At 37.3% G+C, this 16,548-nt stretch overlaps 1 protein-coding gene across 8 annotated transcripts in view; it reads left to right on the top strand.

The window, feature by feature from the left end:
- The window catches only part of St7 (suppression of tumorigenicity 7), a 204,132-nt gene that overhangs the window by 154,289 nt on the left and 33,295 nt on the right, over positions 1 to 16,548 (top strand). For 7 of the 8 annotated variants that reach the window (XM_042695938.1, XM_042695940.1, XM_042695937.1 and 4 more), the window contains 2 exons: positions 13,094 to 13,166; positions 14,614 to 14,716. In XM_042695938.1, the coding sequence (XP_042551872.1) occupies positions 13,094 to 13,166; positions 14,614 to 14,716 (176 nt within the window). Of the gene's footprint in view, positions 1 to 13,093; positions 13,167 to 13,887; positions 14,024 to 14,613; positions 14,717 to 16,548 lie in introns of all 8 variants that reach the window. The other variant, XM_042695945.1, reaches the window with a different exon arrangement.

A 16,548-nucleotide genomic window follows, 5' to 3' on the forward strand; every position in this document is an offset into this window, starting at 1 on the left:
AGTATATTGTTCTGAAGCTGAAGGAAATATTTTTCTCCTAGTAGACTGAAAACAGTTGGAAAGAAAATCATTAGGGAATCACTTTATGCTGATATTATTCAGAGAATAAGCCTTTTCTAATATTGTTTTTATATCTAGTGTGTATTTATAAGTAGAAGTTTCATAAACAATGTTTGTTGTCCCAGCATAAGTGATACAACTGTCATCATAATTGTTTTGAAATGATCACTAGATACCCTGTCTTTTAGTTGAGCTGTTGTTCCTCTGTTTTAGGAATAAGCAAGAATAGGAGAGATTTGTCCACAGTAAAACAATGCTTTTCAGTCAAACATTAAATGTGTCAACCTGTATCCTTATATGATCCACTGTAACAGTGAGATGTACAAGACACGGTGGAAAACGAACTTTACAGCATGGAAGGGGGGTGGGGAGAGAGAAGTTGGGGAGGTGTGGGGAGGGAAGGGATGGTATGGGAAATGTATTCATTACCTTACTCATGAATCTGTAACCCCTTTGTACAGTATCTTTACAATAAAAATATATATTAAAAAACATTAATCAGCCTGGGTGCCAGTGGCTCACAACTGTAATCGTAGCTACTCAGGAGGCTGAGATCTGAGAATCACGGTTCAAAGCCAGCCCAGGCAGGAAAGACCGTAAATCTCTTATCTCCAATTAACCACCAGAAAATTGGAAGTGGCTCTGTAGCTGAAGTGTAGAGGGCTAGCCTTGAGCTGAAGAGCTGAGGGACAGTGCTCAGGCCCAGAGTTTAAGTCCCATGACTGACAAAAAACAAACAAACAAACATAAAACATTAAATGTGTATTTTAATGCCACAGGCACAGGCAGCTTCTGAAACAGTCACCACAAAATAAGGCTGCATTTGCAATGAAGGTTTGAACTATAGTCAGTCCTTTTAGTCCATCTCTCTTCCCCAAGAAGTCTATTAGGGAAATAAACGTTTAAAGAGAATTCTTATAAAAACAGATGGGCAAAGGAACCACATTGCTACTTCAAAGAAGGGAATAATCATTTACACTGGTATCTGGGGTCTGTGTTTCAGGCTTGTAAGATGAGTCACTGAGAAATGAAGACCCTGCCCAACTTAATTCTAGATACTCTACTGATTGAGACACCAAGAAGTCAATCTGCTAAGAGGACTAGACATTTCAGTTACCTTAGAACAAAGGATATATGCAGTGAGCAGGAGCTCTGATAATAGATGTCAGTTTAGTGAGAACTGCAGGCATGAAAACCTGTTTCTGATGATGAAGACCTTTTGTGAATGCATACATCTGTAATTCACGTACTTGGCACATGCACAAACTCTCTAAATTTATATTGGCTTTAGTAATCCTTATTGCCCAGTTATCATAATTTACCAAGGTAACATTCCTCCCCAGCTAGCCATTACTGTCATGGAAACTGCTGTGTTTGGCTCCAAGGCACCAGCCACAGAAAGGCCCTCCAACAGACCTCCTCGGGTAATCCAGTCCAAAACCTGCAAATCACATCTGGTGTTTGGCTTTGCAGCATGAGATGAATTTTTCTGGGTGTAGTTGAATGAGTGTTGCCTACTTTTCCCCCTGCCCAGAATTACTAAGGTCATGTAGAATTTCCCGATTGAATCATTGAAATCCCATGTTGCACATTTTTTTTTTTTGAGGTTCTTGTATATCCTTTTTATTTCTTAAGTGAATTTTCCCCTTTGGTTGAAAGGGGACTTTGGATTGGCTTTTTGGAGGTGGAGCAAAAAGACCTCACACTATCTGGAACCAACAACAGATACAAAAATTTAAGAGTAGAATTCTGTGTTTCTATTTTTTTCTTTGCATTGTGTCATGAATAGAAGTAAGTGGAGAAATTTTAGTAAGATCTGCATGGCAGACAGTATCACATACAGAGACACTAGTGAATACCACAGTCCATAAGCAGGCTGTGAAGGAGAAATGAGCCGCTTTGCTGCTGTTGTTCATTTGTTTTCCATTTTTGTTTTGATGGTTCACGACTCCAAAAGCATCTGTGAAGTCCACATAGGTTGAATTAATATGAATTTTAGGTATGTTTGTCTAATAGAGATAATACCCATTTGTTGCTTGACCACAAAAAGGATATAGGTGGAGTAATGCTTGCAGTGTTTCTAGTGGCATTCTAAAAAATTTTGGATTTTGGAATTCTGAATTAGGGATGTACTTAGGTACAGAAAAGGAATGCAAAGGGTAATTAGGACATTTTTTTCAAAGTATTTCATCAAGGGTTCAGCATATCCTTAATATGTTGAAGATAAAAAAAACTTTTCAGTTTCTATATTCAGGGATGAATATGACTTATTCTCTGTTTTTATTCTAATGAAGAAAGATGTTAAACATACATGTGCATGCACGCACATACACACACACACATGATTGTGGAAGATGAACACATGCTCAGTGCATCTATTTGAAACATACAGAGAAAGTCTTTGACCTCATTCCCTGTGTTCCAGGATGGTCATTCAAAACATCTCTGGTTAGTGAATGAATTGGTAACTGGAAATGTCGCTATGATATAATGTCCTTGTTTTTTTGCTACTTTGGGATTTACTTATCTACTGGATTCTCTCCTTACAAGTACTTTCAGAATTGATCTTAGTTTCCTTCTCTCATATGCTGGTATAAGAATTATCGAAGAAAAGAAAATGACGTAAAAATAAGGTTATCACTGAAATTGCTTTATCTTACCTGAAGGTTTGCTCCGTGAGTTTTCTTCCAAGATTATTACATTTAATTTTTGCTATTATTAGTTCTACATGACTTTTGAAAATTCAGGAGTCCCTAAAATGACCTTTTCTTTCAGAAGCATCATTCCAGTAAAGGGTGGAGCTAGTGAGGTGTGGTTTGTTTCTAGCTAAGGATTTTTCTACTTTTCTTTAATCTTTTTTTTCTTTAATCTTGTTTTTGGTTTTTATTTTTTTTTGCTTCCTTCCTTTTTTTTATTTTTCTAATATTTATAATAGACATCTAGATTAGAGCACCAGTACAATTTCATACATCTTTTTGGACCACCACAAGCAAAGATAAAGGTGTTACATGTATGTTGAGGAATATTATGTTTCTGATTCTTCAAACACTGGTCAACAACACTGATCACTTTGGACTTCAGGAGCTACATTAGATGTAAATGTTGCCGTGTCAAAGTAAGTTAACTTCAAGGGATTTGAAATGCCGGTAAATTATTTCATTCAGCAAACAGCAGACATTGCTCTGTGTCATTGGTACAAAGTGATAAAGAAACACAGCATTCACTCCTAAAGTATACCATGGAAATAGGTGATCCAAACAGGAGAATAAGTAATTTCACATCACAGTGCAGGTTTGTTTTTTTGTTTTTGTTTTTGTTTTTAGTCTCTTGAGTGAACAAAACTTCCTATTTTAACTTATAGCCACATAAGTTAATTTACTGTGTGGTGCTATCTTAACCACAGGAAACTGAAGCTAATCTATACCCCACATAATATCAGATACTCTTTCAAGGAGTGTAAGTAAGACACAGAAAAGAGGTTCATAAAAGCCATCAACACTTAGCTACTTTTCTGGATCATAATTATGACAGGAGGGGGAAAATATGGCATGTGAGGAACAGAGTGTCCTGTATTTTATATTAAAGGTAGTAAAGCACATGATATTAGTGCTTGAATAGTTAGATCAAAGCATCTGATAAATCCATATCTGCTGACAACTATAAAGTTGTAAAGTTTACAAGTAAACTTTACTTGTAAAGTTGATCAAACAGAAGATAAATACTCTGGATTAAATTCTTAGCAAAAGGCAGAACTTGGCTGGAAGGATGATTCAGTGGTAGAATGCCTATCTACTAGGTGCAGGCCTCTGAGTTCAAACCCCATTACTGCCAAATAAAGAGAGGAAGCATTTGTAATAACTAGACTGTGTCTATGGTATTCTTAGCAGAGGATCACAATAGCTCAGTCACTAGGTGCATATCACCATCTGTAATAAAGCAGTTTAAAATGAATGCCAAGAATTGGAAATGAGGTTTTTATTATGTTTGCATTTATTTCTATTTTTTTGTTTTTGTTTTTAGTATGCTTTGTTTTATATATGTTTGTCTGATCCTCAGAAGGGAAAGGGAATCACAGAAACAGCAGGACAAAGGATGAACTAATGAAACAATGATACTCACTAGACACTATGTTGGAAATGAACTTTACAACTATGGCGGGGGGGGGGGGGGGGGGGGGGGAGGCGGGGCAGGGCCCGGGGAGAGTAGGGAGGGGACATGAGAAAATGAGGGAGGGGGTAACAGTGCTTAAAAAGAAATCACTAGTATATGTCTTGGACAAGCAGAAAAGGTCAAAAGCTATGTACATACCTTACTTAATACGCCTGTTCATCGCCTTTACAATAAATAAAAATTTTAAAAACTTAAAAATGAAAGAGAGGAAGGAAAGAGAGAACCTTAAGTGAACAAGATTAATAGTAAAAGAAATAGATATTAGGAATAAATATGTTCTTTGAATCTATATAAATAACAAGACACAAAACCTGTTGTTGCTCTTCCTTCTCCTCTTCCTCTTCCTCCCCCTCCTCCCTTCATCTCTCCTCCCTCTTTTCCTCCTTCCTTCACTTCCTTTTCTTTCTTTTTTCTTCCTTTTCTTTATTTCTTCTTTCCTTCCTTCCTTCCTTCCTTCTTTCTTTCCTTCCTTCCTTCCTCCTTTCTTTCTTTCTTTCTTTCTTTCTTCTTTCTTTCTTTCTTTCTTTCTTCCTTTCTTTCTTTCTTTCTTTCTTTCTTTCTTTCTTTCTTTCTTTCTTTCTTTCTTTCTTTCTTTCTTTCTTTCTTTCTTTCTTTCTTTCTTTCTTTCTTTCTTTCTTTCTTTCCTTTCTTTCCTTTCTTCCTTCTTGCTCCCTTGCTTGCTTTCTTCCTTAGTTGGTTGGTTGCTTGCTAGATTAGAGCTTGCTATATTCCAGACTACCTTGGATCTCACAGTCCTCCTTCAGCCTTCCAGTGGCTGAAATTACAGGCCTGTGCCACTGCACATGTTTGGGCTTGTGTTTCTTAATCTAAGAAGATTTTGGGGGAATGACTGTGGCAGCCCTGGGCTGTTGTCCTATTCTTTGCCTTTGTCCTACAATAGGACTATTTGGAGCAGAAAATACTGTATTATAAATTAATAAAAAGTTACAGCTATTCATTTTATTTTTTATTTCCTTTAATACCCTTGGTTCTTTTTCAGCAAATAAATTAGTTCCAGAAAAATTTTAGAAGATATGATTTTAATTTGTGAGCATTTAGGAAAGAAAGAGATGCCTGAAAATCCAGTATCAATAGGTGAAACAAGTTATAACAAATCAGAGATGTGGATATGAAAATATTTTTTCTTACAGAATAGTATTTAAATGTGTGCATCTTATTCAGTTAAATAGCCATTTTCTCACATTTCTAAATTAGAGGGATGACATACAAGTGTTTATGTCCTTAAGTAAAGCCTTTGGTAACATGGAGCAATGTAACATTTTTAGATAGCATGATCATAATAACTAATTAACAAATTTTGCACATAATCATTGCAGACAATTGCAAATTAATGGTGCTCTCTCAAATCCTGTTCCCAGACTTCTTTCTTTGGTTTTGCTTTTGTCAGTTTTCTATACATTTCTTGTTTATTTGTTTTTCTTATTTCATTGAAGTTCTTTTTTGGTTTGGTTTCTTTGGATTATATTTGTGTGAGATAGAATCTCCTAGTTAGTTCAGGCTGGCTTAGAACTTGAGTGCCTCCTGCCTCTGCCTCCCAAGGGCTGGAATAGCATCTGTTACCAAGCCTGATTGTTAATATTTTTAAAATCAGATCTTGCCAGCAAGATAGCCTATGGCCTGAAAATAACTCGTATTTATCCTGTGTGATATTGGCATATCTCTTAACTGTTCTATGTCCCTTTTCCCCTTACTCTGAGTCAATAAGGTAGTAAGTTTCAATGGCTGGTGCCAATGCCTGTCATTTATTTCTCAGTAGATGTTTGCAGCAATTGTGACGATGGTAATGATCGTACAAGGAGGAAGGTATGCTCATAAAATGGATGGATGGAGCAAAGCGGTGGGTGGCAGCTTAAACCAGAAGGATGACTAATATGCTGAAACCATTAAAATTTAATGGTACAGATTTAATTTTAAGACTTAGAAAGTAATGGAGTCAAATACGAAATCCTACCCAAAGGTTTTCAAAATTGCAGAACGTTTTCATGGACTGTATGAAAGAGAGAACTGAATTTGGCTAAAATCAACTTGACTAGAATTCTTAGGTTTAGGTTGGCCTTTCAGTCAATCATTCAAACAAATGAGGGATCCCAGCTGCTCAAGCTGAGGCCATCTTTGCTGGTATTCAGAGAGGGGTATGTGGTGGCAGGAGGCTGTCAAACTACACATTTCCCTCCGGCTCTGGGTTGATTCAGGTTTGGAGTATTGTGAAGATTATTTAGATTTCTGGTTCTCATCTTTTGAGATCATTCATTGCCCAGTAACAAAAGTAGGTGGGAGTTACAAAAAAAATACGTCATCTAATGAGCTAGAGATATTTATCCTGGAATAAAATAGTATACTGGAGATATTTCAGCCATCTTTATGTTTGAAGCATTGCCTTGAGAAATAATCAGATTCCGTTTTATTATGGAAGACAGAAGTAGGGATTTTTAGATAAATATTTAGAATGGAATAGGGCAGAATGACAAAAGGTAGGATTTGATTGATATGAGAAGATAGCTTCAGCTGTCTATAGATTATATGGTTTGAGACATAAATTGCATATAGTAATGGACAAATCTCAAGCAACGACTTTTTACTCATGTATACACCCATGTGACCACCACCCAGAGTGAAGCATAGAACTTTCCATCATCTCAGAAGGTTGCCTCATACTCTCTTCTAGCCAGTAACTCCCCTCTAGCTCTGAAGTAAACACTTTCCTGTTCTCTATCATCAGATATTCATGATTTGAGCACTATTTAGCAGTTTCAAATGAAGTTCAGCAAATATCTACCTTCTGATCCAGCAATTCCATTTCCATATCTGAGTTAAAGATTTCTTTCTAAAGCAAACACAAGAATGGTTGCAATAGCTTGACAAGCAATTCAATGAAATTATAAAGAGAAGAGATAAACATATAGTATATGCACACAATGAAAAAGTACTCAGCAGTGAAAATGAATGAAGTACTGATACATGCTTCTATAGGGCTGCATCTCACAAATATGCTGAATGGAAGAAGTCAGACACAAGAAAATGCATACTCTGATTCTATTTGTATGAAGTTTGAGATGGTAACCTTTGATCTGAGAATGTGGCTTAGAGGCTTAGAATGGGGCTTTGGATGCTGGCCTAGCATGCATGAAGTCCTGGGTTCAATTCCTCAGTACCATATGAACAGAAAAAGCCAGAAGTGGCACTGTGGCTCAAGTAGTAGAGTGGTATCCTTGAGCAAAAGAAGCTCGGGGACAGTGCCAAGGCCCTGAGTTCAAGTTCTAGGACTGGCAAAAAATAAAAAAGATTGTAGCTTTTAGTGAAAGATTTTCAGGACAATTTAACTTTTGAAAGCTTAACCCTCTTGGAGAAATTGCTTCCTTCCCCATTTTGGAAGGGGCTTGTTTGATTACAAGATGGCCAAGAACTAGAAGGAAAACTCAGCTAATATCAGCAGTTCAACTTTGCTTCATACATTTAACAATCATTGTTTCTGCATTGAGAAATGGAATTATGTACCATCCCATTCCTTCCTTTCCTTTTATATTCTCTTTCAGTTCTCTTTTTCTCTCTTTCATCCTGGTGCTAAGGATTGAACGATAAGGTTTTGTGCAACCTAAGAACACACTATCACTTAGCAACTCCCTAGATGATCTTGGTCTGTTTATATAAAAAAGTAGATATTCTTATGAAAATGATTTTTGTGTCCCTTTCTAAAAATTATTTCTATACAAATCACAGGCAATATTGGAAAGCAGACTTTGTTGTTCTCTGCTAATACCTTCTGAACGAGGGGGCCTGGTTTAGATAAACTGTCTGCCTGGCAAGCATAAAACATGAGTTCAAACCCCAATACTACCAAAGGGAACAAACAAACAAAAAATCAATTTGCTGCAACAGTGGGAAGTGTAGAGTAAGAAGGATTGGGGCCCAAGGCTAGCCAAGCAAATGGTTTGTGAGACCTGCTCTCTACCCAGCTCCCATCTCAATGAAACAAGCTGGGTGTGACAAAACAAACATGCATCCCAACTATACAAAAACATAAATAGGTAGACCACAGTACAGGCACAAACGTAAGATACTATTTGAAAAGTAACTAAGGCCAAAAGGGTTGAAGGTATGGCTCAAGTGGCATAGCCCCTGCTTAACAGGCAAAAGGTTCTGAGTTCAAATCTTAGCACCACCAAAACCTAAAAAACACTTCTGACAGTATGCTTTTATCACTATCAAGAGTTGTTTTCTGCATCATTTTTTTAAATCCATTTCCTTACTGAGAATATCCCGAAATCATGGTAGGAAAACAAAATTATATTGAACAGATAAGTGTCATGAGTGAACGAGGGTGACAGGGAGGATACAAATATAAAAAGTTAACACAAAGAATGTTTGTGTGTATGGGTGTGTGTGTGTGTGTGTGTGTGTGTGTGTGTGTGTGTGTGTGTGTTGATAGAACAGTTGTGCATTTTGGTGGTGGTAATGGTATGTGAATCTAGATATGGGAAAAAAATTGTTAGAGATGTACACTTAAATGGATGTAAAATGCTGGAAAAAGTACCAAGTACTGTAGTAACATCAGTTTCTTACTTTTTGATATTGTGCTACATAAGGTTGATATACATAGGCACATACTTAACGTACACACACATATGCTATACAAGATGCTACCATAGGGAGAAGCTGAGTTGCCACTTTGATTGGCACTGTACTGTCTGTACTATCTGTACTATCTTTACACATTCCTGTGAGCTCATAGTTATGGCAAAACAATAAATTTTAAAATTACAAAAGGCTACAATAAATAAATCTCAACTTTGAAGTGGCAGGAAGGAAAGAAGTATAGGGCTCATGAAATGAGTAATCTCCAGTAAATTTTCTTCTGTGGGGTTTTCCTAAAATGAGCCAAAAATCAATTTCTGCCTCTGGTTTGGATATGAAAGTTATTAGATTAAAATATGCTAATGAAGTGAAGTCTTGGAGGGGGCACATGACAAAAGTATGCAAACTTTCCCAAAGATGGAACTGCATACTAACAGCACTTCATACCTTTGTTTCTGGCTGGTGTATTTGCCTATAACTTGATTCAGATATTTTGTGGAAGGAATTTGTCACTCTATTACGACTATCCTTTAAAATTTCAGTTATTAACATGTATGTTACATGAACGTGGGAATTAGAAAAAAATCCACAGAAGAAAATGCTTGTAATTGTCACACCCAGGAAAAAATACTATTGATACTTGAATAACATATTATTCGAGTCCTTTTATCTCTTTACACATAAGTGATTCTCAACCACTATTTAAAGCACTTATTTTACTTACTGCTCTATGCACACTGCAACATTACCCAGATCATTGACTACCTTCCCTTCACATGATTTAATGCTACATGAATTATACCCCTGTGAATGTACAGCACGTTTACCAGTATCCTACAACCAGAAATGAGTCTGCTTCCAGTTTTCCATCATTAAAAATGATGTTATGATGAGAAGCTTCTGTGTACACTCATGAGTCATGATTATTTTCTTAAAGTTTTAAAAGTTAAATTATTAGGCTGGCAAAATGTAAAAATTTTCCATTTATATTATCAAAGTACTCTGCAGAGGGATACGCATCATCTTTAAAAAATGAAAATTGTTATAGGGGAAGAACATACAAAGGAAACAAAAAAATCACATAGCACATTAAAAACAGCAACAAAGATAAAAATTCTTGTGTCCCCGTCTTGGGATTCCTTTTATGAACAAGAAGCCCTGTGTGAATGGAAGGTTAGGGTCAGTTTCTTTCAAGTGATTTGTCACTCACCTTGGAAACAAATTTCCATTCTCAGCTAGATGTATTGTTTTTACAGAATCAGAAGACAATACTGAAAAGAGATAAATAAGAAAGTTATGCAAGACTTTTTTTTTAATATCCTTAACTTTTTGTCAAGTAGTGAGAAATAATGTCACAATTTAGTCTGAAAGTTTGACATGAAATGAGCATTCTATTCACTAATGAAAAGTAGAATATGTCATAGGGCTACAGTTCCACCTACCCCCATGTGATAGTAAAATTTGTACTTGATTTCAAGGCATTATTCCTATGTACATATGGCATTGAATTTAAATAAAAGAGAGGAATAGAGCTGAAAAAAATAATGGGGAAAATGTACTATAAGTATATTACTCTTTGTGAATGCAATGCATTTTTTTTCTAGTTGTGGATGTCCCCTCTTTGGAGTGCATGCCAGGTTACAATTTGAGATTTATGACCTTCCTTGATTAAGCATCTCTAGTTCTTTGATAGAACACTTCATCTGTGTCTTCTTTCCTGAATTTCCAGCTGATTGAAAAATATCTGATTGATTAGGTAATCATGAAAACAGAATTTGACCTGCTTAGAGATCAATGAACATTAATAACAAAAGATTTTATTACGTTATCAAGTGGGGCTGTGTCTTTTGTTACCACTTTTCAGTGATTATGATCATTCTTTTCAGCCCTAACCCCTTCCTAGGACTCACTACTCACAGGAAAATGCCAGCTTGACCTAAGAAAAATAGATTCTACCAAGAATGGTGGAAACAAGCCTTGGATAATTCTTAAAAATGATAAACTTTCTTAAAAGTCTGAACTTTTAAGCAAGGATGTGTTAATCTAGTTAAAAAAAAACATTGACATTCAGTAGTAATGATTGAGTAGAACATGGGAAACAAGCTATGTGTTCCCTGTATTGATTGCCCAAGCTGAAAAAGCTGCTGCATGTTTAGATATTGGCAGCGTAACAAGACAAATCCATGATTCTGACATTCTTTTCTTCTCAGTCATAAGCACACCATTGTATAGTATGCGTGTAGTGGTGAAATTCTGCTTGAATATATTATACAAGATCCAGATCACATAGACCTCTTTTCCTATCAGTGCTGTGCTGTTGTTGCTCCTCTGACAAGGCTGGGTCTGCTGGCTAGATGGAAGCCAGAGCCTTAGGATGAGCTAGCTGATCTGAAGATCAGCTTGTCCTAAATAGCTGCCTTTCTAGTAGGCTATTTAGGGGCACTTTGTATGGGAGATGAATGAGCAGAAGCTGGTGTTACCTTTTCACACACAGCGGTTTATGGCTAAGTGGTACACTTCTGGTCTAATCACCCACACAGAAGGTTATTTCCCGTTCTGTACATCTCAAGAGAGATCGTTATTTCCTCAGTCTGATTAGTTTTCCCACAGTGAATTTCATAGCAATTGGGGGTGGCATGTCTTTTTACCTGTTTTGAGTTAGGAAAGGATTGGTGTTGTAGCATAAATTTGGTTACGAGTGGTAAAGAAATGATAATTTTTCCTACTTTGGAAAAAATGGAATTATACTTTAAATACATTTATTTCCCACCCTGCTCCCCTACTTTTCCTTTATAAATACTTTCTCTTACCTAACCCTACTACTCCATCTGCAATTTCCTTCCTTCCTTCCTTCCTTCCTTCCTTCCTTCCTTCCTTCCTTCCTCCCTCCCTCCCTCCCTCCCTCCCTCTCTCCTTCCCTCCCTCCCTCTTCTTTTTCTCTGTCTCTCTTTCTCTCCCTCTTTCCCTTTTACTTATTGCTGGTCCTGAGCTCAGCCTGGGTGCTGTCCCTGAGTCTTGCTCAAGGCTAGCACTCTACCACTTGAACCATAGCTCCACTTCTGGCTTTAAAAAAGTTAATTGGAGATAAGAGTCTCACAGGCATTCCTGACTGGGTAGCCTCCTGGAGTAGCTAGGATTACAGGCATACATCACTGGTGACTGGCCCATCTTCAATTTCCTTACTATTGTAAGGAACTGTTTTTCTGGGAAACAAATTAAGCTTCGTATGAAAGGAAGCTTATCAGAGATTTGAATGAAGGCAAATTTGATATACCTTTTTATTTTGGCAGTACTTCGGTTTGAAGTCTGGACCTTATGCTTGGTAGGCAGGTGCTCTCTGACTTGACCCATGCTCCAGCTCCTTTTGCTAAGGTTACTTTTTTAGGAAGAATGTTGTGATGTTTGCCCAGAGCAGCTTGGATCAATGTTCCGCTTTTTATATCTCTCACATAGCTGGAATGGTAAATGTGTGCCACCACACTCAGCTTTTTATTGAGATGAGGGGGGTCTTAATTTTTGTCTAGCTAGCCTCAAGCTATGATCTTGATTTCTGAATCCGAAGTATCTAAGATTATAGTGTAAAGCCATTGTAACTGGCTAAAAATTGTAAATTCTCTTTAATATTTCCTATTTTCATGCTCTATCATACTTCTCTACTCTTTACATATATAGATACTCTTTACAAATTACACACACACGTATTTAATACATTAGAGACATTTGTGTTTACATTTTCTGACTTAAACTTGGACATTTTTAATGAATACTATTGCAAGCTGATTATGAGCTTCTTGACAGTTAACGAAAAAGAAATTTGTGTTAAATTTGGCCACTAAAGAATAATTAATTTAGCTTTGTGGATTTTAAAAAATAAAATGATTTTCTTCTCATTGGTATTTCATATGCCTATTCAGTAATGTTTATAACTGACAGAGGTCCTGCTTACTTGTCATATCACCTGGTACTTGTGTAACTAAGCTTATAGTAGCTATTCTCTGGTTAAACTCAACATAAGAAATTGCATATTTTAGAGTAGAACACAATGGTCCAAGAACAAGCCTGGTGGATTTGAAACATGGATTATTCACAGAAATAAGAACGAATCTGCATATACCACTTTGTTCTCGTTAAAAGTAGCAGAAGTTCTTATGCAGTGATTAAACTGTTCTTAAATGTACCTTATTTGATTAACATGTTTGCCAAGATGCATGTGTGTTAAAAAAGACATCACTGTTCTCTTATGCAAATTTATTTTCTTTTTCTCTAACAGACATAAGCTTACCAAAGTCGGCAACAATATGCTACACAGCCGCCTTGCTCAAAGCAAGAGCTGTCTCTGACAAGTAAGTGAGTAATAACTTGCGCGGTACTTAATGTCTGAGCAGACTTAAAGAGACCTATTCCCTCTGAGGACTTTCTCTGGAAGTTTCTCGTAGTCTGTGAGACCCCTGCTTGTGAGCATGCACTTTCCAAAACCTGCTGATCTTTTCTTCCACTACTAGAACTTGGAAATGTGTATCCCCAGGTATTGTAAGAGTGTGTGGGTCTCTAAAAAGGGACTTATATGAAATTTTATGCCTCTGAAGTGACTTTTTTTTAACAGACAGTAGGTAACAAAAGACCTACTTAGAAGTTATGCAGAATGCTGTTCTTCTATTCAATTTTTGCATATTCTACTCCCTTCAGTAGTCCACGACTGGGTAATGCAATGTGGCCTTAGGGATGGTCATCTCCCATTCTTTGCCTCATGAATTCCAGATTAGCTTCCCACATAGGGTCTGTTTACTTTGTCCCTTCTCAGTGGGACATTTTCCCATTTTATTCAGGCAGGTGACTGTGGCATATAGAGCTACTCTCTTCATCCAAGGAAGATGGGCAGGTGAAAAGAACACTTAACTGTTTTTGAGTTCACAAATGCTTATACTTCCCCCAATGCAGTCCTTCCATAGCATCGAAAAGCAGAGAACAGGAAACCACCCTCTGCTGTGTCAGACAGGTTTGCTGTTAAGTGTGTGTGCACTTCAAGACCGAAGTAATTTTCTTTCATTCTTTTTTATCCTGTAGATCGCCAGTACCTACTGCAACATCTTTTCTCCCTACACAGCGACTCCAGCTTGGGAGGGCAGGGCCAGGGTTGTCACAGCTTCCCCTGTGGTGTCTGCCTGCCAAGCACAGCTCTGGAGTTAGCCCTGGGTGTGAGGTGAGAAAGAGATTGCATGGTCTGGTTTTTTTTTGTTTTTTTGTTTTTTTGTTTTTTGTTTTTTTCATTCCCTGGGGCAAGTGTCTCGCCCGCAGTTGGGGCAAGCACATCCCCTGCCAAACTGCCCAAGCAGGCTTGCCTACTGCCGAAGCTGCCAACTTAACTTCCATGGCAGCACTGACATTGGGTGGGGAGCCTCCTTTGAAATTCCAGTTCTGTTTTTAACCAAGTGCGCTCTTCTATAACCTAGTTTCCTCTTTTTCCTACAACTGTCTGCCCTCATCAGTCCTCCCTACTTCCCGCCTCTCACTTAAGCCCAGGTACCTTGTAGAAAATTTAGATTAGCTTTTTAGACAGAGAGACTTGACAGATGAACTTAACTTCTGCCTTGAAAGATGCTTTCTGCTTCTGCTGGGGTTTTTGTTGGCCTCAGTTTAAGGGGCCGTTCAGAGGTTCATGTAGTGGAAATTTGGTGAGCTCATGCCATTGGCTTGCTGTAATTTTATGGGCCCTTGATGTGTAGATGCTTCTCTGAGTGTATGCCCAAGCAGTGGTCCCAACTGGATGGTGTTTGTCTTGCTGCTTTTCAGATTCTCTCCAGAGGCTGCATCTCGACGGGGGCTGAGCACAGCAGAGATGAATGCAGTAGAGGCCATTCATAGAGCTGTGGAATTCAATCCTCATGTGCCAAAAGTGAGTCTTTGCATCTCCCACCCCCAGGAGCTCGTTAGGATAGCAGAGCAGGTATTCACTGCCACAGTGGCATGTCCCCAGTAGGCCTGGGTAAAAAACAATGGATTCCATCTGACAAATGTTGGGGTCTTGTAGTATTTTTAAGTACGAAGTCTCCTTATAAGCAAAACCTTAAACCTTGGGCTCGTTTTTGAACTTCACATAATAAGGTAAGTTGATCCACCTTGTTCAGGCAAACCAGGTCAGGAAATCTAAATTGGTAGAGTAGGAATCTTGAAGGCTTGATACATTTGCTAGAAATGCATACCTATTACATTACACAGACCAAATATGGGAAATACCAACTGATATGACAGTCCATGTCTCGAGTCTGTACTAGGAATAAAAGAATAGGGAAAAGTCTCAAAGTATGTAGTAATTTTTTATTAGTGATGTCATTTCTATACATAAAATAGGAAATATTTGTCTTAGTTGTTGGACACATTGCTGACCCGTTTATAGTCAGTATTGCCCACATTTTATTTTCTAGGTTGGTTTTAAGGAAATCAAATTTGGGACAGAGGATATTTCTGTAATCTTTAACATGAAATAGTTGTATTTAGAATTCACCTGTATTTGAGTAACTGTTGTATGATAGATATGTAGCTAAGGGTCACGTTCAGTCTCTGGATATTAAGCACATTTTTGTCTCTAAAAAACGATTCCTGGTGTTTATACCAGATTTTTTGAAGGCATATATTTGTTGGAAAAGTATCTGATAAAGATTTACTGGTGAGGGCTGGGAAGGTGGCTCAGTGGTAGAGCTTTTGCCTTGCATTCCTGAGGCCCTGGGTTCGATTCCTCAGCACCACATAAGCAAAAAGAAAAAAGCTGGAAGTGGCGCTGTGGCTCAAGTGGTAGAGCGCTAGCCTTGAGCTGAAGCGCCCAGGCCCAAAATTCAGGCCCCACAACCGGACCCCCCCCCAAAAAAAAAGATTTACTGATGAAAAATGACAAAGAAAGGCAATATATTCATGTTGTAACAGTACTATAGCAAAAGAGTGAAGTGTGTGAATGAGTGTATGTGAGATGATTTATGGAGTTACCTACTTTATTTTGTTGATATCTAGGGTAACAGAGATAAGTGATCTAATATCATTCTTGAGGTTTTACTCACTCGAGGTCATATTTTTGCTTAACAGGAAATTGAAGTGTAGTACAGAGTGCCATATTCTTATACAGATGCATTTATCCACTCTAGTTATAGCCTACTATGTAATAGCCTACTATGTATTTGTCAAGCAAGTATTAGGCATTAGAAGCTGTAAATATACATTTTTATATAGTATCTTTTCACCTAAGCTAAAACTTTATTAAACATTGATTAGCAATTTAAGACTAGGCATAAAAAAATTGTCCCAAATTGCAGTAATGTTAGGTCATCCATGAATATTTATTTAATACTATTTGCTAACTACAGAGCTATTCTGTGAGCATAATAAGGTTCTTTTAGTAGTATTAAGCAATTCCTGGACCCCAAAGTGAAAACTTGGGTTCGAGTTCCAGCTATAATTTATAAGCCATGGAATCTTGGGCCTAGCATCTCTGAATTCATCTTTTAAATAAAGATAAAAATACAATATGAAAATATAAAGACTGTCTTCTATGATAAAGATTAATGTATTTGATAAAGATAATGTATTTGAAGTTTTTGGAAAATAATTGATCACTATATATTTGTGTATTATTAAAATAATAGTTGTTTTCTTGGGGTCTCCCAAACCTAGGAACTAGGTCCTTTCCATTTGTCTTAACCATAACTTTAAAATCAAGATACAAATCTGTATAATTTA

The sequence above is a fragment of the Dipodomys spectabilis genome, unplaced genomic scaffold (assembly GCF_019054845.1).
Source record: "Dipodomys spectabilis isolate Male_0828 unplaced genomic scaffold, ASM1905484v1 ptg000197l, whole genome shotgun sequence".
Classification (NCBI taxonomy): domain Eukaryota; kingdom Metazoa; phylum Chordata; class Mammalia; order Rodentia; family Heteromyidae; genus Dipodomys; species Dipodomys spectabilis.